This window comes from Ranitomeya variabilis, chromosome 2 (genome assembly GCF_051348905.1).
Source record: "Ranitomeya variabilis isolate aRanVar5 chromosome 2, aRanVar5.hap1, whole genome shotgun sequence".
In the NCBI taxonomy this organism is placed as follows: Eukaryota; Metazoa; Chordata; class Amphibia; order Anura; family Dendrobatidae; genus Ranitomeya; species Ranitomeya variabilis.
This window is the reverse complement of record NC_135233.1, coordinates 1,085,289,789-1,085,316,916: the sequence shown is the minus strand read 5'-3', so window position 1 is coordinate 1,085,316,916 and position 27,128 is coordinate 1,085,289,789. Positions and strand designations below refer to the sequence as shown.

The 27,128-nt window shown below is 45.3% G+C and overlaps 1 protein-coding gene across 1 annotated transcript in view; it reads left to right on the top strand.

The window, feature by feature from the left end:
• Positions 1 to 27,128, top strand: part of PKHD1 (PKHD1 ciliary IPT domain containing fibrocystin/polyductin) — a 785,044-nt gene that overhangs the window by 349,746 nt on the left and 408,170 nt on the right. Inside the window, exons 37-39 of the mRNA XM_077281797.1 lie at positions 21,802 to 22,009; positions 25,335 to 25,489; positions 26,611 to 26,805. Coding sequence (XP_077137912.1) covers positions 21,802 to 22,009; positions 25,335 to 25,489; positions 26,611 to 26,805 — 558 coding nt within the window. The remainder of the gene's footprint in view (positions 1 to 21,801; positions 22,010 to 25,334; positions 25,490 to 26,610; positions 26,806 to 27,128) is intronic.

Sequence of the window (27,128 nt, the reverse complement as noted above, 5' to 3'; positions counted from 1 at the left end):
ATTTCTGTACTTTCTAGCCCACCAGGAATATTATCATTTACCCCTTAACTGCCCTAGACCATAAGGGATGTTATAATAAATATAATCACTCTCTAGACCACTAGAAGATGATATAATTAATTCCTTCACTCTTTATACCACTGAGAATGTTATCATTAACCCCTTAATTGCTCTAGACTACCGAAGATTTTGTTGTTAACTCCGTTACCACCCTAGACCATAAAGGATGTTATACTTAACCCCTAAGCTGCCCTAGACCATAAGGATTGTCTTCGTTAATTCCTTAACATCCTTAGACCACCAGGGATGATATCATACATGTATTCACTCTCTAGACCACCATGGGTGTTATAATTAACCCATCCACTTCTCTAGACCACCAGGGTTGTTATAATTAACCCATCCACTTCTCCAGACCGTCAGGGCTGTTATAATTAACCCATCCACTTCTATAGACCGCCAGGGTTGTTATAATTAACCCATCCACTTCTCTAGACCACCAGGGTTGTCATAATTAACCCATCCACTTCTCTAGACCACCAGGGTTGTTATTAACCCATCCACTTCTCTAGACCACCAGGGTTGCTATAATTAACCCATTCACTTCTCTAGACCACCAGGGTTGTTATAATTAACCCATTCACTTCTCTAGACCACCAGGGTTGTCATAATTAACCCATGCACTACTCTAGACCACCAGGGTTGTTATTAACCCATCCACTTCTCTAGACCACCAAGGGTTGTTATAATTAACCCATCCACTTCTCTAGACCACCAGGGTTGATATAATTAACCCATCCACTTCTATAGACCACCAAGGTTGATATAATTAACCCATCCACTTCTATAGACCGCCAGGGTTGTTATAATTAACCCATCCACTTCTCTAGACCTCCAGGGTTGTTATAATTAACCCATCCACATCTCTAGACCACCAGGGTTCATATAATTAACCCATCCACTTCTCTAGACCACCAGGGTTGATATAATTAACCCATCCACATCTCTAGACCACCATGGGTGTTATAATTAACCCATCCACTTCTCTAGACCACCAGGGTTGTTATAATTAACCCATCCACTTCTCCAGACCGTCAGGGCTGTTATAATTAACCCATTCACTTCTATAGACCGCCAGGGTTGTTATAATTAACCCATCCACTTCTCTAGACCACCAGGGTTGTCATAATTAACCCATGCACTTCTCTAGACCGCCAGGGTTGTTATAATTAACCCATCCACTTCTCTAGACCACCAGGGTTGTCATAATTAACCCATGCACTTCTCTAGACCACCAGGGTTGTTATAATTAACCCATCCACTTCTCCAGACCGTCAGGGCTGTTATAATTAACCCATTCACTTCTATAGACCGCCAGGGTTGTTATAATTAACCCATCCACTTCTCTAGACCACCAGGGTTGCTATAATTAACCCATTCACTTCTCTAGACCACCAGGGTTGTTATAATTAACCCATTCACTTCTCTAGACCACCAGGGTTGTCATAATTAACCCATGCACTACTCTAGACCACCAGGGTTGTTATTAACCCATCCACTTCTCTAGACCACCAAGGGTTGTTATAATTAACCCATCCACTTCTCTAGACCACCAGGGTTGATATAATTAACCCATCCACTTCTATAGACCACCAAGGTTGATATAATTAACCCATCCACTTCTATAGACCACCAGGGTTGTCATAATTAACCCATGCACTTCTCTAGACCACCAGGGTTGATATAATTAACCCATCCACATCTCTAGACCACCAGGGTTGTTATAATTAACCCATCCACTTCTCTAGACCACCAGGGTTGATATAATTAACCCATCCACTTCTATAGACCACCAGGGTTGTTATAATTAACCCATCCACTTCTCTAGACCTCCAGGGTTGTTATAATTAACCCATCCACATCTCTAGACCACCAGGGTTCATATAATTAACCCATCCACTTCTATAGACCGCCAGGGTTGTTATAATTAACCCATCCACTTCTCTAGACCACCAAGGATTGTTATAATTAACCCATCCACTTCTCTTGACCACCAGGGTTGTTATAATTAACCCATCCACTTCTCTAGACCACCAGGGTTGTTATAATTAACCCATCCACTTCTATAGACCACCAGGGTTGTTATAATTAACCCATCCACATCTCTAGACCACCAGGGTTCATATAATTAACCCATCCACTTCTCTAGACCACCAGGGTTGTTATTAACCCATCCACTTTTCTAGACCACCAGGGTTGTCATAATTAACCCATCCACTTCTCTAGACCACCAGGGTTGTAATTAACCCATCCACTTCTCTAGACCACCAGGGTTGTCATAATTAACCCATCCACTTCTCTAGACCACCAGGGTTGTAATTAACCCATCCACTTCTCTAGACCACCAGGGTTGCTATAATTAACCCATTCACTTCTCTAGACCACCAGGGTTGTTATAATTAACCCATTCACTTCTCTAGACCACCAGGGTTGTCATAATTAACCCATGCACTACTCTAGACCACCAGGGTTGTTATTAACCCATCTACTTCTCTAGACCACCAGGGTTGCTATAATTAACCCATCCACTTCTCTAGACCACCAGGGTTGCTATAATTAACCCATTCACTTCTCTAGACCACCAGGGTTGTTATAATTAACCCATTCACTTCTCTAGACCACCAGGGTTGTCATAATTAACCCATGCACTACTCTAGACCACCAGGGTTGTTATTAACCCATCCACTTCTCTAGACCACCAAGGGTTGTTATAATTAACCCATCCACTTCTCTAGACCACCAGGGTTGATATAATTAACCCATCCACTTCTATAGACCACCAGGGTTGATATAATTAACCCATCCACTTCTCTAGACCACCAGGGTTGATATAATTAACCCATCCACTTCTCTAGACCACCAGGGTTGTTATATTTAACCCATCCACTTCTCTAGACCTCCAGGGTTGTTATAATTAACCCATCCACTTCTCTAGACCACCAGGGTTGTCATAATTAACCCATGCACTACTCTAGACCACCAGGGTTGTTATTAACCCATCTACTTCTCTAGACCACCAGGGTTGTAATTAACCCATCCACTTCTCTAGACCACCAGGGTTGCTATAATTAACCCATTCACTTCTCTAGACCACCAGGGTTGTTATAATTAACCCATTCACTTCTCTAGACCACCAGGGTTGTCATAATTAACCCGTCCACTTCTCTAGACCTCCAGGGTTGTTATAATTAACCCATCCACATCTCTAGACCACCAGGGTTCATATAATTAACCCATCCACTTCTCTAGACCACCAGGGTTGATCTAATTTACCCATCCACATCTCTAGACCACCAGGGTTGTTATAATTAACCCATCCACTTCTCTAGACCACCAAGGGTTGTTATAATTAACCCATCCACTTCTCTAGACCACCAGGGTTGATATAATTAACCCATCCACTTCTCTAGACCACCAGGGTTGTTATAATTAACCCATCCACTTCTCTAGACCTCCAGGGTTGTTATAATTAACCCATCCACTTCTCTAGACCTCCAGGGTTGTTATAATTAACCCATCCACATCTCTAGACCACCACGGTTCATATAATTAACCCATCCACTTCTATAGACTGCCAGGGTTGATATAATTAACCCATCCACTTCTCTAGACCACCAAGGGTTGTTATAATTAACCCATCCACTTCTCTAGACCACCAGGGTTGTTATAATTAACCCATCCACTTCTCTAGACCTCCAGGGTTGTTATAATTAACCCATCCACATCTCTAGACCACCAGGGTTCATATAATTAACCCATCCACTTCTATAGACTGCCAGGGTTGATATAATTAACCCATCCACTTCTCTAGACCACCAAGGGTTGTTATAATTAACCCATCCACTTCTCTAGACCACCAGGGTTGTTATAATTAACCCATCCACTTCTCTAGACCTCCAGGGTTGTTATAATTAACCCATCCACATCTCTAGACCACCAGGGTTCATATAATTAACCCATCCACTTCTCTAGACCACCAGGGTTGTTATAATTAACCCATCCACTTCTCTAGACCATCAAGGGTTGTTATAATTAACCCATCCACTTCTCTAGACCACCAGGGTGATATAATTAACCCATCCACTTCTCTAGACCATCAAGGGTTGTTATAATTAACCCATCCACTTCTATAGACCACCAGGGTTGATATAATTAACCCATCCACATCTCTAGACCACCAGGGTTGTTATAATTAACCCATCCACTTCTCTAGACCACCAAGGGTTGTTATAATTAACCCATCCACTTCTCTAGACCACCAGGGTTCATATAATTAACCCATCCACTTCTCTAGACCACTAGGGTTGATATAATTAACCCATCCACTTCTCTAGACCACCAGGGTTGTCATAATTAACCCATCCACATCTCTAGACCACCAGGGTTCATATAATTAACCCATCCACTACTATAGACCACCAAGGGTTGTTATAATTAACCCATCCACTTCTCTAGACCACCAGGGTTGATATAATTAACCCATCCACTTCTATAGACCACCAGGGTTGATATAATTAACCCATCCACTTCTATAGACCGCCAGGGTTGTTATAATTAACCCATCCACTTCTCTAGACCTCCAGGGTTGATATAATTAACCCATCCACTACTATAGACCACCAAGGGTTGTTATAATTAACCCATCCACTTCTCTAGACCACCAGGGTTGATATAATTAACCCATCCACTTCTATAGACCACCAGGGTTGTTATAATTAACCCATCCACTTCTATAGACCGCCAGGGTTGTTATAATTAACCCATCCACTTCTCTAGACCTCCAGGGTTGTTATAATTAACCCATCCACTTCTATAGACCACCAGGGTTGATATAATTAACCCATCCACTACTATAGACTGCCAGGGTTGTTATAATTAAACCATCCACTTCTCTAGACCACCAGGGTTGTTATTAACCCATCCACTTCTCTAGACCACCAGGGTTGTTGTTAACCCATCCACTTCTCTAGACTGCCAGGGTTGTTGTAATTAACCCATTTACTTTTCTAGACCGCCAGGGTTGTTATTAACCCATACACTTCTATAGACCGCCAGGGTTGTTATAATTAACCCATCCACTTCTATAGACCGCCAGGGTTGTTATAATTAACCCATACACTTCTATAGACCACCAGCATTGTTATAATTAACTCATCCACTTCTCTAGACTGCCAGGGTTGTTATAATTAACCCATCCACTTCTCTAGACCACCAGGGTTGTTGTTAACCCATCCACTTCTCTAGACTGCCAGGGTTGTTGTAATTAACCCATTTACTTTTCTAGACCGCCAGGGTTGTTATTAACCCATCCACTTCTCTAGACCACCAGGGTTGTTATAACTAAACCATCCACTGCTCCAGACCGTCAGGGCTGTTATAATTAACCCTTACACTTCTCTGTACTACTAGGGCTGCTATCATTATACCCATCCACGTCTCTATACCACAAGGAATGTTATATTAACCCTTTAGCTGTCTATATCGCCAATGATGTTACTATTAATTCCTTCACTCTCTAAGCCACCGGGATTTTATAAGAAATGCATTCACAATCTAAACTTACTAGGGTTGTTATCATTAATTCCTTCAAGCTCTAGATCACTGAGGATGTTGTCTTTAACCCCTTAACTGCCCTAGACCACTAGAAGTGTTATTCCTTAAACTCCTTAGACCACCAGGGATGTTATGTTATCATATATTTATTCACTCACTCTCTAGACCTCCGTGCATGTTATCATTAATCCCTTAACTGCCTTGGAGCAACAGATATGCTATAATTTATTCAATTACTACCCCAGCCCACCAGGGATGTTATTATTAATTTTAAACCAATATTTTCCAGAAATATTATTTTAAGCAGTTATGGAATTAATTAAAGCATACCTGGTAATCTAGGAAAGATAATGGGGGTAGTAATACTATCCCTGGTGGGCTAGAGCATGTAGGATCATCATATCGGCACCATGTATCATCTCATATTTTCCATACATGGTGCCGATATGATGATCCTATAAGTTGTTTCTGCAGGGGGCGGCTGTGTCCACCACTGGAATCACAGGATATAACAGTGACAATTTGACCTTCAGGGGGCAAGAAAAGCTGTGTGGTGACTAGTATGATTGACGATTACAACATTAATAAAAATGTGCCTAATTTCTAAAGCCATCATAGAGGCAAATCTGCCAACTCAAGGCATATGAAATCAGTGGCAATGTTCGGCACATAACTACCGAGATCTGTCATATAGGGGTTGTCAGGTCTAAAATGACACTTTATGCGGCTGCAGACTCCTGAATCCTCCCAACGCAGGAGCCGCGCACTGTGAGGATCCGCTGATGTCCACTCCGGGAACGACGGTCCCGTGACGGCAAGTCTGCGATATGGATACTGCTGGCCAGAACACAACTAGACTGTATCCACCATACTCAATGCAAGTGTACTACGCGAGTCCGGAAACAGTACCTGGGGTAAGAAAAGTACACTCCCTGACAGAAGTTATGTCGCTTATCCATGTTATGTAAATAAAAGCTTATAACCTGACGTTAAATTCATCCATTGGTTGTATAAATTATTCTTTTGAAAGCTGAAACCCTCCGAAATGTGGTTTAGGTTAAAAAAATAAATTGGCATCAATGCAGAAATATTGATCAGTTAATGGACACAGAATGGTCAGATTTTGGCAAGAGAAAAGTTTTGTCGCAAACAGAAAGTAATGTGATATTCAAACAAATAATTAACTTAAAATACAAATATATGTTGCATAACATTGGTGAATGAAGTTGTAGTGCTATTAGTCATATTAAATATTTTGTGTGACTTCCATGAGTTTGAAGGACTTCATCCATGCGGTTCAACAATGATTCATACAATTCATTAATGAAGTCATCAGGAATAGCAGAGAATGCAGTCTTACAAGCCTCCCAGAGTTCATCTAGATTCTTTGGTTTTCTTTTCCAAGCTTCCTCTTTCATCCTACCCCAAACATGCTCAATGATGTTCATGTCTGGTGACTGGGCTGGCCAGTCCTTGAGCACCTTGATCTTTTTTGCCTGGAGGAACGTTGTTGTAGAGATGGATGTATGAGATGGAGCACCATCCTGCTGCAGAATTTGCCCCCTTTTATGATTTGGAATATAAGAGGTAGCTAATACTTCTTGATATTTTAGGCTATTGATATTGCCTTCCACCTTGCATATATTTTGCACACTCCCATACTGAATGTAACCCCAGACCATGATCTTTCCACAACCAAATGTAACTGTTTTCTGGGTGTATTTTGGATCCATACGGGCTCCAGTAGGTCTCCTGCAGTATTTGCGGCGGCTGTGGTGTAATTCTACTGAAGATTCATCAGAGAAATCCACCTTCTGCCACTTTTCCAGCGTCCATCTGTTTAGCAGGCTGTGGGACTTTGCCAAATGCCACACGGTTTTTTATTTGCCTTTTGTTTAGTGCTGGCTTCTGGGCACTGATTCGACCATGGAGGCCCCTTCGAGACAGAATCCTACAAACTGTTCTAGTTGACAGAGGGACTTGAGGTGACCAGGCCTGTTGGAGCTCTGCTGCAGTAGAAGAGGGGCATGCTTTGGATTTTCTAACCAGCAAATGTTCCTCCTGAGCAGTTGTCTTGCGGGGTCTGCCGGACCTGGGCTTGTCAAACATCTCCAGTCTCTTCATATCTTTTTTTAATTCTTTGTACTTGATGCTGAGACACAATAAAGGTGCCAGCCACCTCTGCAGTGGATCTGGTCTTCAGCCTCTTGATAATCCAGGCTTTGGTCGCAGGGTGCATTTTTGGCATGTTGTCAGAGCTCAAGTTGCAGTTCAAGTGAAGGTCTGGGGTGCTGGGTTTCTTTTTATACACACACACTAATTAACCGATCATTTACTGAGCACAGGTGAGGATGTAAACTAGGATTGGGTGCATTATATGACCAGGCGACAAAACTTTTGTCTTGCCAAAATCTGACCATTCTGTGACCATTGCCAATTTATATTCTTAACCTAAACCACATTTCCGAGGGTTTCAGCTTTCAAAATAATAATTTATACAACCAATGGATGAATTTATCGTCAGGTTATAAGCTTCTAATTACATAACATGAATAAGCGACATAACTTCTGTCAGGGAGTGTACTATGGTATGAGGGGTACTGTAGTAATAAAAAGTAATGTGGTATGGAGGGCACTGTAGTATGGAGGGCACTGTGGTATGGAGGGTACTGTGGTATGACGGGCACTGGGGTATGGAGGGTACTGTGGTATGGAGGGCACTGTGGTTTGGAGGGCACGGTTGTATGGAGGGTACTGTGGTATTGAGGGCACTGTGGTATGGTGGGCACTGTGGTATGGAGGGCACTGTGCTATGGAGGGTACTGTGGTATGGAGGGCTCTGTGGTATGGAGGGCACTGTGGTATGAAGGGCACTGTGGTATGAAGGGCACTGTGGTATGAAGGGCACTGTGGTATGGAGGGTACTGTGTGGTATGAAGGGCACTGTGGTATGGAGAGTATTGTTGTATGGAGAGTACTGTTGTATGGAGGTCACTGTTGTATAGAGGGCACTGTGGTATGGAGGGCACTGTGGTATGAAGGGCTCTGTGGTATGGAGGGCACTGTTGTATGGAGGGCACTTTGTGGTATGAATGATATTGTAGTATGGAGGGCACAGTGGTATGGAGGGCTCTGTGGTATGGAGGGCACTGTGTGAAGTGGATGGTACTGTCGCACGGAGGGCACTGTGTGGCTTTGTGGTATGGATGGTACTGTTGTATGGAGGGTACTATGGTAAGGATGGCACTGTTGTATAGAGGGCACTGTATGGTATGGATGGTACTGTATTGTATGGAGGGCACTATGTGGTATGGAGGGCACTGTGATATCAAGGGCACTGTGGTATGAAGGGCACTGTGGTATGGAGGTTACTGTGTGGTATGAAGTGCACTGTGGTATGGAGGGTACGGTGTGGTATGAAGGGCACTGTGGTATGGAGAGTACTGTTGTATGGAGAGTACTGTTGTATGGAGGGCACTGTTGTATAGAGGGCACTCTGGTATGGAGGGCACTGTGGTATGGGGGCACTGTTGTATGGAGGGCACTGTGGTATGAATGGTACTGTAGTATGGAGAGTACTATGGTATGGATGGCACTGTGGTATAAAGGGCACTGTATGGTATAGATGGTACTGTATGGTATGGAGGGCTCTGTGGTATGAATGATACTGTAGTATAGAGGGTACTATGGTTTGGAAGACACTGTGAAATGGAGGGCACTATGGTATAGACTATGGTATGGATGGTACTGTATGGTATGGAGGGGACTGTGGTATGGAGGGCACTGTGGTATGGAGGGCACTGTTGTATGGAGGGTACTGTGGTATGGAGGGCACTGTGGTATGAATGGTACTGTAGTATAGAGGGTACTGTGGTATGGAGGGCACTGTGGTATGGAGGGCACTATGGTATGGAGGGCACTGTGATATGGAGGGGTCTGTGGTATGGAGGGTACTGTGGTATGGAGGGCACTGTGGTATGGAGGGGGTACTGTGGTATGGAGGGCAGTGTGTGGTATGGAGGGCACTGTGTGGTATGGAGGGCACTGTGTGGTATGGAGGGCACTGTGTGGTATGGAGGGCACTGCGTGGTATGGAGGGCACTGTGGTATGGAGGGCTCTGTGGTATGGAGGGCACTGTGGTATGGAGGGCTCTGTGGTATGGAGGGTACTGTGGTATGGTGGGCACTGGGGTATGGAGGGCACTGTGGTTTGGAGGGCACTGTTGTATGGAGGGTACTGTGGTATGGTGGGCACTGTGGTTTTGAGGGCACTGTGGTATGGAGGGTACTGTGGTATGGAGGGCTCTGTGGTATGGATGGCACTGTGGTATGAAGGGCACTGTGGTATGGAGGGTACTGTGTGGTATGAAGGGCACTGTGGTATGGAGAGTACTGTTGTATGGAGGGCACTGTTGTATGGAGGGCTTTGTGGCATGAATGGTACTGTAGTATGGAGAGTACTATGGTATGGATGGCACTGTGGTATAAAGGGCACTGTATGGTATAGATGGTACTGTATGGTATGGATGGCACTGTGGTATGGGGGGCACTGTATAATATGAATGGTACTGTATGATATGGAGGGCACTGTGGTATATAGGGCATTGTGGTATGGAGGGCACTGTGGTGTGGAGGGCACTGTGGTATGGAGGGCTCTGTGGTATGGAGGGCACTGTGGTTTTGAGGGCACTGTGGTATGGAGGGCACTGTGCTATGGAGGGTACTGTGGTATGGAGGGCTCTGTGGTATGGAGGGCTCTGTGGTATGAAGGGCACTGTGGTATGGAGGGTACTGTGGTATGGAGGGCTCTGTGGTATGGATGGCACTGTGGTATGAAGGGCACTGTGGTATGAAGGGCACTGTGGTATGGAGGGTACTGTGGTATGGAGGGCTCTGTGGTATGGATGGCACTGTGGTATGAAGGGCACTGTGGTATGGAGGGTACTGTGTGGTATGAAGGGCACTGTGGTATGGAGAGTACTGTTGTATGGAGGGCACTGTTGTATGGAGGGCTTTGTGGCATGGATGGTACTGTTGTATGGAGGGCACTATTGTATGAATGGTACTGTAGAATGGAGGGTACTATGGTATGGATGGCCCTGTGGTATGGAGGGCACTGTATGGTATGGAGGGCATTGTGTGGTATGAAGGGCATTGTGTGTTATGGAGGGCACTGTGTGGTATGGAGGGCACTGTAGTATGGAGGGCACTGTAGTATGGAGGGCACTGTGGTATGGAGGGTACTGTGGTATGGGGGCACTGTGATATGAATGGTACTGTAGTATAGAGGGTACTATGGTATGGAAGACACTGTGTGGTATGGAGGGCACTGTGGTAAGAAGGGCACTGTCGTATGGAGGGCTCTGTGGTATGGAGGGCTCTGTGGTATGGAGGGCACTGTGGTATGAAGGGCACTGTGGCATGGAGGGTACTGTGTGGTATGAAGGGAACTGTGGTATGGAGGGTACTGTGGTATGGAGGGCACTGTGTGAAGTGGATGGTACTGTCGTACGGAGGGCACTGTGTTTTATGGAGGGCTCTGTGTGGTACGGAGGGTATTGTGGTACAGAGGGCACTGTGGTTCAGAGGGCACTGTGTTATAGAGTGCACTGTGGTATGGAGGGCACTGTTGTATGGAGGGCACTGTATGGTAAGGATGGTACTGTATGGTATGGATGGCACTGTGGTATGGGGGGCACTGTATAATATGAATGGTACTGTATGATATGGAGGGCCCTGTGGTATGGAGGGCACTGTGTGGTATGGAGGGCACTGTTGTATGGAGGTATGATGTGGTATGGAGGGCACTGTATGTTATGAATGGTACAGCCATATGGTCAATAACAGAGTCTTCCTGTCGGGAGGTTTTGATAGACCAGGTCCGATTTGTTATTTCCATTTAATAGTCTAGAGATTTTCCTTCCAAACTGAACTCTCTGGCTCCTGATTTCCCATTGTCTCTGTGGTGAGGACTCGTCTTCTGCCAACTCCATAATGTGCACTAGAGCGAAGTCAGACAGACAAGAAGGAGCGAAACTTTGTTTTCTGTCAGCAATTAAGATCAGTCTCGTACATTATTTCTGCCCCTCCCGGGATATGTAAATCCCCTAAACTTCTCCCCCCGCCTCCCGTAATTTGCAGCGAGCGTCAGAGAGGTCTAAATATCCGAGCGGAACATGTTACAAATGAGAAAATATCCACTTCTCAATTACTCACTCAGTGATCACTTCCTCAACTTTCTTCTCGAGCTTTTTACAATTCTCCTTTCCTCGGGGTCGTTTGTTTCTTCTGCAAATTGTCCAAAATTGGTCATAATGGGGCACATGCTCAATGTTGTGTAACAGACATCTTCCCATTAACAATAATGCGTAATTCAATTGACAGCGATGAAAATTTACCTAGCAATATGTTGTCGTTATAGCCAACTGCTCTTAGCATCTAAACGATCCTTTCAGCATGTCTGGAGATTCCTGCAGGCGAATATTCCTTGTCTCATTCAATAGCGCCATAGATTAAGTGGCAATAATGTAAAAATGGTGCCAGCTGTACGCGGGGGAACGTGGAGGAAAGAAAAAAGTGCTGGTGTGCGGTACGTGACGGAGCGCAGGTACTGGGGAGAGGGCTCCTCATTGTTCTCCTGTTCAAAAGTCTGGGATAAAAGGGATTGTTTGGATTAAAAGGGACGGTACCCATGAAGTATACTTTTTGGCATTCCACTGGGGCGGTCAGTTTGGGAGCTATGCACATAGCAGCCACGTGTATGGAGACTGTGCGGTGGCGCTTCAATATTCCACAGATATTGTCCCACAAAACTTCTAGAAGAGGATACCTGTGGTGGGACATCAGATTCCGAGAAGGATGCACAAGAAGTACCAACAGGCCCTGGTACCTAAATGGGTCTCTTGGCAGGTAGGGGCATACTTGGTAACTTTCCCAATTTTGCAGTCAGAAAGAAGGCAGGATTTATGTAAACCCAACCCAAAATGTGGGCGTTCCCATTTCTTACTGGTTATTTGGGGACGTATCCAGAAAATACCAGGTGCACCTAAGGCTGGTTTCACACTTGCGTTTTGATCTGCAGCGTTTTAAAAAAAAACGCAGGTGGTGAAAAAACGCATGTAAACGCGTTTAAACGCTGCGTTTTTTAGACTCATGCGTTTTTGCATTGGAAACAAAAACGCGGTGTTTTGACACATTTACATGCGTTTTTTCATGCGTTTGCGTTTTTGAAACGCATGCTGAGAAGTGTGTGACAGCTGCCATTCATCAAAATCAACTAGAAAACCCACTATAAATAGAAATAGCTAGGGTTAGGGTTAGGGTTAGGGATAGGGTTAGGATCCCTAGGGTTAGGGTTAGGGGTAGCTTTTTATTAGAAGAATGTCCTGGTCACCAGGTCACTGATAAGCCACCCCCCACCATCAAGGTGATAAAGGGATCCAAACCCTACCCCTACCCCTAACCCAACCCTAACCCTGACAAGCCACCCCCACCATCAAGGTGATAAAGGGATCCAAACCCTAACCCTACCCCTAACCCTAACCCTGACAAGCCACCCCCCACCATCAAGGATGATAAAGGGATCCAAACCCTACCCCTAACCCTGACAAGCCACCCCCCACCATCAAGGTGATAAAGGGATCCTAACCCTAACCCTGACAAGCCACCCCCCACCATCAAGGTGATAAAGGGATCCAAACCCTAACCCTACCCTAACCCTGACAAGCCACCCCCCACCATCAAGGTGATATAGGGATCCAAACCCTAACCCTAACCCTGACAAGCCACCCCCCACCATCAAGGTGATAAAGGGATCCTAACCCTAACCCTACCCCTAACCCTACCCCTAACCCTACCCCTAACCCTAACCCTAGGGATCCTAGGGATCCATAGGAATTGGCTATTATGTTGACCTGGTGACCAGGACATTCTTCTAATAAAAAGCTTTGTTCAATGTGGACACCCCAAGATATACGGTATTGCTATAGAGTACTAAAAATATAAACTCGTAGAGTATTGACTGTCATAGTGTTAGGGTTAGAGGTAGGGTTAGGGGTAGGGTTAGGGTTTGGATCCCTTTATCACCTTGATGGTGGGGGGTGGCTTGTCAGGGTTAGGGGTAGGGTTAGGGGTAGGGTTTGGATCCCTTTATCACCTTGATGGTGGGGGGTGGCTTGTCAGGGTTAGGGTTTGGATCCCTTTATCACCTTGATGGTGGGGGGTGGCTTGTCAGGGTTAGGGGTAGGGTTAGGGTTTGGATCCCTTTATCACCTTGATGGTGGGGGGTGGCTTGTCAGGGTTAGGGTTAGGGTTTGGATCCCTTTATCACCTTGATGGTGGGGGGGTAGCTTGTCAGTGTGTATTCTTGTTTTTTTCTATAAAAACGCATGCGTTTACATAGACAGCAATAAGTTTTTTTGCGGCAAAAAAAGCCTCTAAAAATTACTACATGTTGCATTTCTGCAATCGACCGCATGCAGCAAAAAAACGCATGCGTTGTTAAACGCGGCCAAACGCGTACACAAAAAAATGCATGCGTTTTTAATGTTAAACATAGGGAAAAAAACGCATGCGTTGTTTTTAAAAAAACGCTGCAGATCAAAACGCAAGTGTGAAACCAGCCTTATCTGTCCAATTCTTGTGCTTCCAAACCTTGGTAACTATGAAGGGCGTCTAGATATGTCAACTCTTTCAGTTTTTCTTGGTGTTTCCTTAATTTAAATAGTATGGATATCTTTGGGGACATTTTTTTTACTTGAATAAAACATGTCATAACTCCAAAAGTCTCCAGTTCTTCCTCGTATTTTAGTCCCGCTGCAACCTTGATTTTTTTTAAATCAGCCATACACTTCCAGAGATATTGCACTTTTTATCTAGTCTTTATTGAGGATCTCCAGGTGCGTGTCTCACAGGATCCTCTGGGGCATGTCTCACAGGATCCTCTGGGGCGTGTCTCACAGGATCCTCTGGGATGTGTCTTACAACATCCTCTGGGGCGTGTCTCACAGGATCCTCTGGGGTGTGTCTCACAGGATCCTCTGGGGCGTGTCTCACAAGATCCTCTGGGGCGTGTCTCACAGGATCCTCTGGGGCGTGTCTCACAGGATCCTCTGGGATGTGTCTCACAACATCCTCTGGGGCGTGTCTCACAGATCCTCTGGGGCGTTTCTTACATGATGCTTAGGGGCATGTCTTTTGACTGCTTCTCATTATTACCCTGTGAGCACCGCCCAATTGTAAGAACCATAAAATTAGTACTATATAAAAAAGGCCCATGTCTCTGGAATCTTATGGCGGAATTAAAGGAAGAACAGTTGATATATTCAGAGGAACAGGAAGACTAAAATAAGAGCAAAAACTGGACAATTCTTAATTAATGAGTCTGACCGGTCCTTTTTAAGTGCATTTATTGTGGGCTAAAAATAATTTTAAGGCCCCTTTCACACATCAGTTTTTTGTCGTCAGTCACAATCCAATGGCTTGACGAATCCGTATCAGATTGTGAAAAACTGATGCGACGAATTCGTTTTTTGGACTGATCTGACTAGCGGATCTGGCTAATTGGATCCTAAATAAATCGGAACATGCTCAGTTAAAAAAAACGGAATCTGTCTCCGAATTCTGTCATTTAACAGATCCGGCGCCATAGGCTTCCATTATAGCAAACGACGCTACACAAAAAACGTTACTTTGTCCGTTGTCTCCTGTCACCGGACAAACAATTTTCCACAGATCGGCGAACGACAGATGAAATGTGAGGCCATCCGTCACAATCCGTTGCTAATACAAGTCTATGAGAAAAGAACAGATCCGGCGGCATCAGTCGCCGGATCCGTTTTTTTCAAAATCAGACGGATTGCGACTGATAGCAAAAAACTGATGTGTGAAAGGGGCCTAAGTCTTCTATTACTGAGCTCTTCTTTAGCTGATTTAGGCCACATCAAATGAATAGTCTGTCCGATGGCAGTATCCCCCGCTTTGATATGGGCTCTGGCGGTGAGCCCGCAACAAAGCCGGGGCATGTCAGCTGTTTTGAACAGCTGACATGTGCCCGCAATAGACGCTGGTGGAATTGCGATCCACCCGCGGCAAATAACTAGTTAAGTGCCACTGTCAAACTCCGACAGCGGAATTTAACAAGCACTTCAGGCCATCTGGCTGGAGCTGGAAATGCGAGCACCGTTGACCCCCGTCACGTGATTGGGGGTCATCGGTGCATCGGCATGACAACCAGAGGTCTCCTTGAGACCTCTATGGTTGTTGATGCCTGATTGCTATGAGCGCCACCCTGTGGTCAGCGCTCATAGCAAGTCTGTAATTTTGCTACACAGGAGCGATCTGAGCATCGCCTCTATGTAGCAGAGCCGATTAAGTTGTGGCAGAGCCGATCAAGTTGTGGCAGCTGCTAGCCTCCCATGGGGGCTATTAAAGCATGGCAAAAGTAAAAAAAAAATGGTATCGTCGCTTTCAGAATCATCCTATCTATCAATAAAAAAAGGATTAACCTGATCGCTAAACGACATAGCAATAAAAAAAAGTCAAAATGCCAGAATTAGTTTTTTTTGGTCCCCTTGACATTGCATTAAAATGCTATAACGGGCGATCAAAAGATTGTATACACACCAAAATGGTATCATTAAAAATGTCATCGCGGCATGCAAAAAATAAGCCCTCACCCGACCCCAGATCACGAAAAATGGAGACGCTACGGGTATCAGAAAATTGCGCAATGGTTTTTTTTTTTTTTTAGCAAAGTTTGTATTTTTTTTTCACCACTTAGATAAAAGAGAACCTAGACATGTTTGGTGTCTATGAACTTGTAATGACCTGGAGAATAATAATGGCAGGTCAGTTTTAGCATTTAGGGAACCTAGCAGAAAAGCCAAACAAAAAACAAGTGTGACCGCCCCTGGGTGAGTATAATCTAATCTCTGTTTCTCATCTTTCAGGATACATCGGGTGCTTATCTACAGAATTCCAGAATGCTGTAGATAAGCCCCTGATGCTGGTGGGCTTAGCTCATCTTCGATTTTGGGGGTGACAGGTTCCCTTTAATGGCCATGTCCTGAGGTACTTCAACTGGTGCTTTCAAGGGTGTGTGGATGACCCTGCTTGTAGTTTTTGGCAGCCTTTACACTTAGTGCATATGGAGCGTCCCCAGACGCAGGGCCGCGGGGTACTCTGTCTCGGTCCTGGGGTTGTCACGGTGGCTAGACCCGGTCCGTGACCCTGCTAAGGGGCGTCCAATGAAAGATGTGGTGATGGTTCGTGGTTCAGGTTGCAATGAATAACGAGAACACAGGGTTGCAGTCTCTTTACCTCTTTACTGAAGGCTTCAGGATCCGCAATCCAGAGTACTACTAACAGGGCTGGCTGAGACCGGCCGGTCCGAAGGCGCATCCAGAGTTTCCTTTGCAGGTGGAAATCAGTGCCTACCTTCTAGCGCCTGTGTGTTGTAGTACCTCCCTGCTGAGCACCACGGGATAGTCCTGACAACTGTTGTGTCTGTTTCTGATGTTCTTTCTCACAACTCGTATCTGTTCTGATGTTCCTCTCCGTCCCCCAGATGATATGGCTAGGACGCACCCGTATGACGGGTAGGCCTGGAGTTCTTCCGGGACCCTAGCGTCGCCCCTCTCCCACAATTGCCCCCTATGTCTGCTTAAGTGTCTTAGGTGAGACAGCCAACCTATAATCAACTGTCCTGCCGCTGTTTGAAGTAATGCTTGGAGCCCAATACTTCCTCGGCGTTCCGGCCACCGGCTACGCGCCTCAGTAGGATGTTGCCACTATCTTAAGGCACGACTCCTACTGGCTTTATCTCCTTTTTGCTGCGATCTCGTTTCTCACTTCTCACTTCTCCACAATAAACTTCTCTTCGTGACCTTTCTTAGGATGCCACCGCAACGGGTGCAGGCGCGGCTCCGTAACATTCTGTTCTGTTCGCTAGGTCACTGTCAGGATCCCACCCCTGACAGAGACCCCCCTGAATCTTCCCCCCGCAACACCCTCTGCCACAGGATGTTGCCTGGTTCCAACCCAGTCAGCTTCTGACTAACTTTCTATCCAGCCCCAGTTTTACCCAAGTGTGAGGAGTGGCCTAATACATAGAACCCTTTGCTCCCCCTGGTGCTGAAGTGAGAAATGTAGTGTGTGACTGTGATACCTGGTCAGGTGAACTCCTTTAGTGCCATCAGAGGTACCATCACTCCCCTTAGTGGCGGAGCATCAGTACTGCAATGACCAGGACTCTGGGGCGCTGCACTCCCCCCCGGTTAAATCCAGTACTCCCGGACTGGGAAGAAAACAACAATACATGTCAGCAAAAGACATACAAAAAATTTTGAAATGCAATGAACAAGTAAATATAACAGTGCTTCCCTTTATGGGAGGTGAGGACTCTTGAACGTTACAAACAAAAACATGTTTAAATATTTTAATTAACATACTATAAATAACTTCTATTACCCAGCCGGGTATTCTACTAAGTGCAAATTCTGAACAATAATTTAACTTTTCCTTTAAGGGCGTATAGGTTGAACCCACTAAAGGCTTACTATAAAACTCTAAAATATAAATTAACTTTTTCTTTATTTCTCTTTTCTAAGTGCAACATTTTTCTTTTTACTCTCTGATTTCTCATATGCAGGACCGCCTGTCTATCTGCCCAGGCTTACTGCCTCTTTTCTTAGTACAGGATCAATTAACCATCTCTCTATGGCTCTCAGGAGGACTCACTAACTAACCCCTACGGGTTTACTTTATTGAAATTCAGCTTTCAACTCTTTCCTGTCCTCAATCTCTAGTAACATTATTAAACATTCTCTATAACTATCTAGCTAACTACATATTACTTCTATGTAAAACATTTTTACCATTTACTTTCTTTAAGGCAACATTATGCTTTAAGTGCAACAAGTGAACGTTCCCTTTAAGAGGGAACCAAGTCTCTTTGAGGTAATGCAGACTCTCTCTAACTGCAAGTCCGGTTAAGGCAAGAGCTTCTGTGCTGTATTCAGGAACAGTCTCTTCAAAGAGCTCTCCTTTTTTTGTAAAACCAGTAAAGGGCACCTTTAAGAAGGTGCCAACTATTTACAATACAGTTTGTGAACCATTCACCGTCCATGATTCGGCAGTCTTTGTAACCATTGATGAACAAAAGCAACAATAAAAACAAGAGCAGAAAAATAAAAGAAAGCAATAGGGATCCCGGATAAACAAAGGGATCCCTTTAAGAATAACCCTGGTCGGGTATTAGCAGCACAGGACACGGAAGACGAACAGTTAATGAACTATATACAATTTCAGCTTTCTGCAGTTTAGGCTCATAAATCAGGAGGTGGTTTCCACCAGGGCTTTACCTCACAGGTAGCCCTCTGCGGCTTAGGAAGGCTTGGCCCCAAGTCCACCCCTCTCAGCCGAGGACGGGTGGAACTCAAGGTCACACGTTGGGTCGTGACCACCGGATGATCCATAATGCAGGCGGCAGTCAGCTCCTCAACAAGGGGTCCGGTCTCCTGGGCCTCAGGGGCGGCCTGAAGAGCTGCACACCGCTGGACATCCTGAGCCCTCGAACCAGTCCCTCGCTGCCACCGGGTGTAGACTACGGCATCTTCAGGCTGCAGGTCGCGGTCCGCGTCAATCTCCCCATAGCAGGGTTCCACTTCGCCCCGAGCGACATGTACCTTCAGCGGCTCCCCGATCTCCTGGATAACTCCCCTTCCTTCCTGGGATTTAAAGGTGACCGCTACACCCCACTTCGGCGGAGGATCTTTCACTTCGGCCCTCAGATCGATCACGGCCACAGGTCGGGCTTCTCTTTCCTTCTCCTTTCGCCACGCGGCCACCAGGCGCCGCCGGTGCTCCATCCATGGCATCAGATCCAGATCCCGCTCCTGCGGTTCACGGCCTGGTGACGGGGTCCGTGGGTCTTCCGCGGTAGGGTTGGGTGAAGAGGGGAACGCAGGGGACAGGCGGATCTCTGCAGAGTGGACCAGCCGGGAACTCACTCGGGCATGGGCTTCCCAGCATCGTGCCTCCTGCCGGGCTTCGGCCGCAACCACCCATTCGTCCGGCGAGCGGCTGCCGGGTCCTCCTCTCGCAAGCAGCTCTGCAGCGGTCAGCACCCGCTGTAGCGGTGGGTCCTGGCTCACTCCCAACGATGCGGGCTGGCGCCGGGTCGGGTCGTCCCCACATGGCTGCTTGGAGGCCGCCATGTCTGTCCCTTCTTCTAGATCATCTTCCCACGTTCTCTTTCGTGGGCGGCCCCGTCTCCATGGTCTCCACCCTCCAAAGAGGATAAGAAGGCGGACCTCAGCTGCTGACGGACACGTCCTCAGGATACAGAAACAATTAGACTGGGCGGCCATTGTCTTTCGCGCTCTTCAGCTTGTCTACGCCCACTTCCACGCCCTTCTTCTCCTCCTGCGCTCCTCTTAGCGCTGTAATGGCGACGGTTTTGGCGGGAATCAGCAATGCACAGTCTTTGCAATAACTCACAGTTCAAGCACAATTCAGACACAGTTCCAAGGCACACATGACCTGTTTCTTCAGGCTTAAGTAGATCCTGTTCGTGACGCCAAATTGGAGCACCCCCAGACGCAGGGCCATGGGGTACTCGGTACCGGGCCTCTCAGTCTCGGTCCTGGGGTCGTCACGGTGGCTAGACCTGGTTCGTGACCCTGCTAAGGGGCGTCCAATGAAAGATGTGGTGATGGTGCGTGGTGCAGGTCGCAATGAATAACGAGAACACAGGGTTGCAGTCTCTTTACCTCTTTACTGAAGGCTTCAGGATCCACAATCCAGAGTACTGCTAACAGGGCTGGCTGAGACCGGCTGGTCCGAAGGCACATCCAGAGTTTCCTTTGCAGGTGGAAATCAGTGCCTACCTTCTAGCGCCTGTGTGTTGTAGTACCTCCCTGCTGAGCACCACGGGATAGTCCTCACAACTGTTGTGTCTGTTTCTGATATTCTTTCTCACAACTCGTATCTGTTCTGATGTTCTTCTCCGTCCCCCAGATGATATGGCTAGGACGCACCCATATGACGGGTAGGCCTGGAGTTCTTCCGGGACCCTAGCGTCGCCCCTCTCCCACAATTGCCCCCTATGTCTGCTTAGGTGTTTTAGGTGAGACAGCCAACCTATAATCAACTGTCCTGCCGCTGTTTGAAGTAATGCTTGGAGCCCAATACTTCCTCGGCTTTCCGGCCACCGGCTACACGCCTCAGTAAGATGTTGCCACGATCTTAAGGCACGACTCCTACTGGCTTTATCTCCTATTTGCTGCAATCTCGTTTCTCACTTCTCCACAATAAACGTCTCTTCGTGACCTTTCTTAGGATGCCACCGCAACGGGTGCAGACGCGGCTCCATAATGTTCTGTTCGCTAGGTCACTGTCAGGATCCCACCCCTGACAGAGACCCCCCTGAATCTTCCCCCCGCAACACCCTCTGCCACAGGATGTTGCCTGGTTCCAACCCAGTCAGCTTCTCACTAACTTTCTATCCAGCCCCAGTTTTACCCAAGTGTGAGGAGTGGCCTAATACATAGTACCCTTTGCTCCCCCTGGTGCTGAAGTGTGAAATGTAGTGTGTGACTGATACCTGGTCAGGTGAACTCCTTTTGTGCAATCAGACGTAACATCACTCCCCTGAGTGGCGGAGCGACATTAATGCAACGACCAAGTCTCTGGGGCGCTGCACATAGCCTTTATAAGTCTAGGAGTACCACTACATGACAATTTGAACAAAATGTGTATGAAACCCTCCTTTTTGTCTAATAAAAATTTATGTCTAATTCAATTTTGGTTTACTTAAATCATTACCGGTATATATATTTTTTAAATAATTTTTAAAATTTATCTTCTATGCAAATCCCATTGACTCCCATTATGCTCGTTACTGGAAACCGCATTAGGAATTGCTTGGTTCGATATGCTCTCTCATATCTAGTGGGGTCCCAATAAATATAGGGGTCGGGTTATAACATAGGCAGTCTGAATATATTTAGCCAAACCTTTTTACATGGGCCATGACCCTAAAAAGTTCACTCATTGGACATGCTTGGCTTCTTGAGTACGACCCTATAATGGGCTGTCCCAGGTTGACATCTCTGTAGGCTTTGTTGGAGATTTTACTCTGGGGCTCCGGAGTTTCACGTTATGACTTCTATCACATTTATCTTTTAGGTTGGGTGCCACAGTTCATTTCCACAAGTCTGGCATATCCTGCTAGAGCCAAAGACACCCAGCTGACTGTAATGGACCCTGTTGACTGGCGTATAGGGGATCAGTTTGTCCTTTGCGGATCCAGTTTTTATGACCCTCTAAAACAAGAGGAGGTTCTTACCATTGTGAATGTCAATGGTACACGCATTTCTGTCAGTCCGCCTCTCAGGTGAGTCCAGTGATGTACTCTTGGTATTCTTTGTGTCATTAATGGAGGTCCAGGCATGGCTTCTTGTCTTGAATAGTGTTTTGGTGCTTTAGGGTAGGGTCTCACCACCATACATTCTCTCATCTGAGAGAACCAAGCCAATTATGCTAATAATACTCATGATCGGTGTGTGATCCGATTCTCTTAGATCTTCTCCATTCTTTCACTGTGCGTAAATCAGACTGCACTCAGACGTCATCCCAGTGTAGTCCAATGTTTTCCACCCACTCATTGATTTGCATGGCTGAGTACAATCTGATAATCAGATCAAACTCGAACATGTTTCAATCGAACATGTGCACGGCCCCATAGACTAACATTAGTCCGAGTGTGATCCGATATTGTCGGTGCACACTCGGAAGGTAGAATAAAGTGATGTGCACCTCGGCTTTGGGTCTTGTTTCCATTTATCAGCCAGTGAACTGGAGAAGTGTCAGAGGGAACATGATTCCAACCATTTTCTATGGAATCATTCCCATTCATCCGACCATTTTTTGTGCTGAATCCGTCTTAGATTTGGACAGAAAAAAAATCACATAGAGCAATTTTTTGAGAGGGGGCATCAACTGTGTTCGGCTTTTCCACCTGGCACAGACTGCCATGAAGGGTTATAACAACGAACACACGTCTCTAAAGAAATTCCTGCCCATGCTCCTCAACTTCACACCACTTTCTTGCCATGGCTCTCACAGATTGCTCCCTCAACAGCTACAGTATCCCTAATATCAGCCGTAATGCCCCCATGAAAGCCACAGATAGGCCCCAAGACAACCTCAAAGTCCAATGATTCTGATAATGTCCCCGTGACAAATGAAATGACCCAAAGATCTTCACCATAAACAGAATGTCCTTATAACATCCATAATGCTCACAAGTCAGCTACAGTGTCACTCCGGAAGTCATCAAAACAAAAGTTTAAGAACCTCCGGATTTATTCAGTCTCGAGTATTAGCCACATGCTGAAATCTTCAGCTCTACCAGCCTCAAATACTATCAGTGAGGTTACTAATGGTCATCTGAGGAAGATTCTACTACTGATAGCAATTGGGCAAATCATCAAGATCCACTGCTGGCAGCTCTTGTGTAATCACCTACCAATGATGTCCCCAGTGTGCTCAATCAGAGTCAAGAGATATTGTAGCCATTGGAGCATGTTTAAGCCAAGCAAGATGCTCACAGTAGTCCAGCAAAATGTAGCCTGGCATTATTATCATGAACATCAGCTCCTGAGACACTTACATGTTCCCTGGTGAAGACCACTTCATGGTGTAGTCTATGTGGTCTCCAGATCAATTTACGGGTATCAGTGTGTCTAAAGCAAGATTCATTGATGAAGAGGACAAATCTCCATTCCAGTCTCCACTGCTGTCTTGCTCTTTTTCAACTAGACAATGCCAACATCTTCCATTAAGCATGTCATTGACGTCATTGGTCAGTGATTGCACAGGAGCTGGCAGTAGCGGATCTTAATGATTTGTCCAAGTGCATTCAGTGACAGAACCTTCCTCAGAAGACCATTAACAACCTCAGTGATGGAATCCGAGGCTAGAAGTGTCTGGATTTCTGCACGTGACTCATGCTCCAGACTCGGAGATGCAGATGTTTTGAAATTGTTGTTTCCAATTTTTTTTTTTCATCATTTGCACATCAGTGACATCTCCATCTTGTGATTTCCAGTATTTCACAACTTTTCCTTCTTGGTGTTGTAATTTCAATGTAGTGGAGTATATGGCCATAATAAGGGTCTGTGGCTATTGTTACAATCTGTACTATAGCAAACACCACTCAAAATTCTAGGGCAGCACGGTGGTGCAGTGGTTAGCACAGCAGCCTTGCAGCGCTGGAGTCCTGGGTTCAAGCCCCACTAAGGACAACATCTGCAAAGAGTTTGTATGTTCTCTCCGTGTTTCCGTGGGTTTCCTCCGGGCACTCCGGTTTCCTCCCACATTCCAAAGACATACTAATAGGGAATTTAGATTGTGAGCCCCAACGGGGACAGCGACGATAATGCGTGCAACCTGTAAAGCGCTGCGGAATATGTTAGCACTATATAAAAATAAAGATTATTATAAAATTCTGAAATATTCTGCTTTGATGACAATGAACCAGTGACCGTGTTCTCAGATTGCAGCTACTTTGAACAGTCAGTTGGTGACTATGTTCTCAGATTGCAGCTACTTTGAACAGCCAGTTGGTGACCATGTTCTCAGATGGCATCTACTTTGAACAGCCGGTTGTTGACCATGTTTTCAGATGATAGCTACTTTGAACAGCCAGCCAGTGACCATGTTCTCGGATGATAGCTACTTTGAAAAGCCGGCCGGTAACCATTTTTTCAAATGGCAGATACTTTGACCAGCCAGCCAGTGACCATGTTCTCGGATGATAGCTACTTTGACCAGCCAGCCAGTGACCATGTTCTCGGATGATAGCTACTTTGAACAGCCGGCCAATGACCATGTTCTCGGATGATAGCTACTTTGAAAAACCGGCCAGGAACCAAGTTCTCAAATGGCAGATACTTTGAACAGCCGGCCGGGGACCATGCTCTCTGATGATAGCTGCTTTGAACCGCTGTCCAGTGACCATATTCTCGGATGATAGCTACTTTGAACAGCCGACCAGTGACCATGTTCTCAGATGATAGCTGCTTTGATCAGCCGGCCGGGAACCATGTTCTCAAATGGCAGATACTTTGAACAGCCGGCCGGGGACCATGTTCTCTGATGATAGCTGCTTTGAACAGCTGTCCAGTGACCATGTTCTCGGATGATAGCTACTTTCAACAGCCGGCCGGGGACCATGTTCTCAAATGGCAGCTTCTCCCAACCCTGCTACACTAGACTAAGAGGTTTCTCCTTGCACAGTCGCATAAGGAGAGCCCTGTCTCTCTAGGAGAGCAGGGTGGGATGAAGCCACCAGTGACCAGCCTTGAGATAATTAAATTAGATACATATTTCTCGTACAGGTTCACAAGTATGTTTTCTCTGAAGTCTGCAGTGTAAACCATACACAGTTGTAATAATGCAAAGGTTATCTGATGGTTTGGGCAGCATAAATCAGCTGGCAGGTCCCCTTTATTGGGGTCCACTCCATCATGTCCCTTTTTCTTCCATGATCCCGAACATTTCCTTTAACTCTTGCTATATTTTTTATATACAATTCTATATATACTATACTATACTATACTATATATACAATTCAATTAATACAGTTATGCAATTCTCAGTCAGTTATGTTTTTTGTGCACAAATTTAGGTCAATGAAATTGTTTTTCATGTTGCAGATATGCCTATGATATCCTCGATCAACCCCTCGAGGTTGGGTATGTCTACTTCAGGCCCATGGTGGCACTCATAAGCAGAGATATTACTATACAAGGGAACCTAACAGATGAGTATATCGCCCGTTACATCAGATGTCAGGAAGCAGCCGTCTCCGGTAAATAGTCGCACCCAGGAAATACATTTTAACCAATAAATGACAACGTAAAGCGCTCTTCCATGGTCTCAAAAGTGTAGGATGGTGGTTGTCCACATTCAGGGACGACTTTCTTTTCTCACTGAAATACATGTATTTTTGGTCAAAAACACATATTTTTTAATTGGGTTTCCTTAAAAATGTTGCACCGTTTATCTTCTATAGCCTTGGTGTTGCATAGTCTATTTCTGGCTGCAGAATGAGTTCACTGAGGATCCGTCGGTGAGCTCATCCTGATGGTCCAATGGGAGAGGTTCAAATGCTTTTATCTGCCTTTTTCAGAGCTCCTATCAATTGATTTATGATCACAGACCGCATCAAAGTTGAAGGTGCAGGACAAGAAAAAGCCTGTAAAAACCAAACGGTGCAAAACCTTTTGATGAAGCAAAATAACAAATATTACTTGTAGCCTCAGATACATGCATTTAAGTAGAAAAAATTATAAAAAAATGCTTTCAGAGGCTAAAACACCCTTTTAAGAGGTGGTATAATAAGATGCTAGTGGACCTTTTAATTTTTGCCAGATTTGGACTGTAAAAGGACCGTGGCCGCTTATACTTGAAGTGGATGTCCCCCTTTTAACAAAGTCACATTTTTTAGTCCAAAAATGCGTCAAAACTGAGTTTTGTGATACAGAGCTGCAAATCCTGGTTTTCTTCTGGAGGAAAATTATCAAATTGTTGCTTCCTGCAGCAGCCACTAGGGGGAGCTTACTGCATACAGTTATATTATTGGGTTCAAAAACAGTGTGCAAGACGCTCCAGAGCTCCCCCTAATGGTGGATAGTGGTAGCAAAAATTATAGTATTTAGCTCAATGTTTATGAAGTGGATATTGAGATATATCCTGAAAATTTAATTGTGATCATAATGAAAATAAAATATGATATTAATCAGGGCTAAATGATATTCCTGTTAAGATATATGATATACTATATTAGAGAGGGGGTGAGGGTATCTCTGCAACTGCATACCTGTCTCTTGAGTAACCACATAAATTCTATATGTACGCTCCATTGGTCCAGACATGGCTTCTCTTCATCATCGGTGGTGACAATTCCAAATTTATTCATCTCTATGTCAGATTTATCAGATTGCCCATATGACAAAAGTGAGAAGACCCTGGGGTCTCAAGATCTGGGAATGGTGTTTATCGCTCAAGCCTTGAAGGATGAGGACAGCTTGGTCCAGATCTCGGGGGTCCGCTTCCTGCACGCCGGCCAAGGCTTCTCACAGTCACGCAGTGCCCTCAGTATCGTTGGCAATGGATCCATGATCGGTAGGAAAGAAACGTTTCCATGTAGAGAAGATTTGTAAGAAATATCTGCATATTTAATTATCTTATTTCTGAAACTAGAAGCATAAAGTCCTGAGATCTTCACATACACGTTACTATAAATTATACACAGTAGCAGTAAGAAGAGAACGCAGTAAGTTATCATTGCATTTACTGTCCACAGAAAACCTGAAAATGACAACAAGATAACTGACCAATGCTATAATAACCACTACTATCCAACTGTGGCCCCCAAACAAAAACAATGTGTTATTAATATAGTGTTACTCTACCTAAATTACACTACATTACTGATCCTGAGTTAC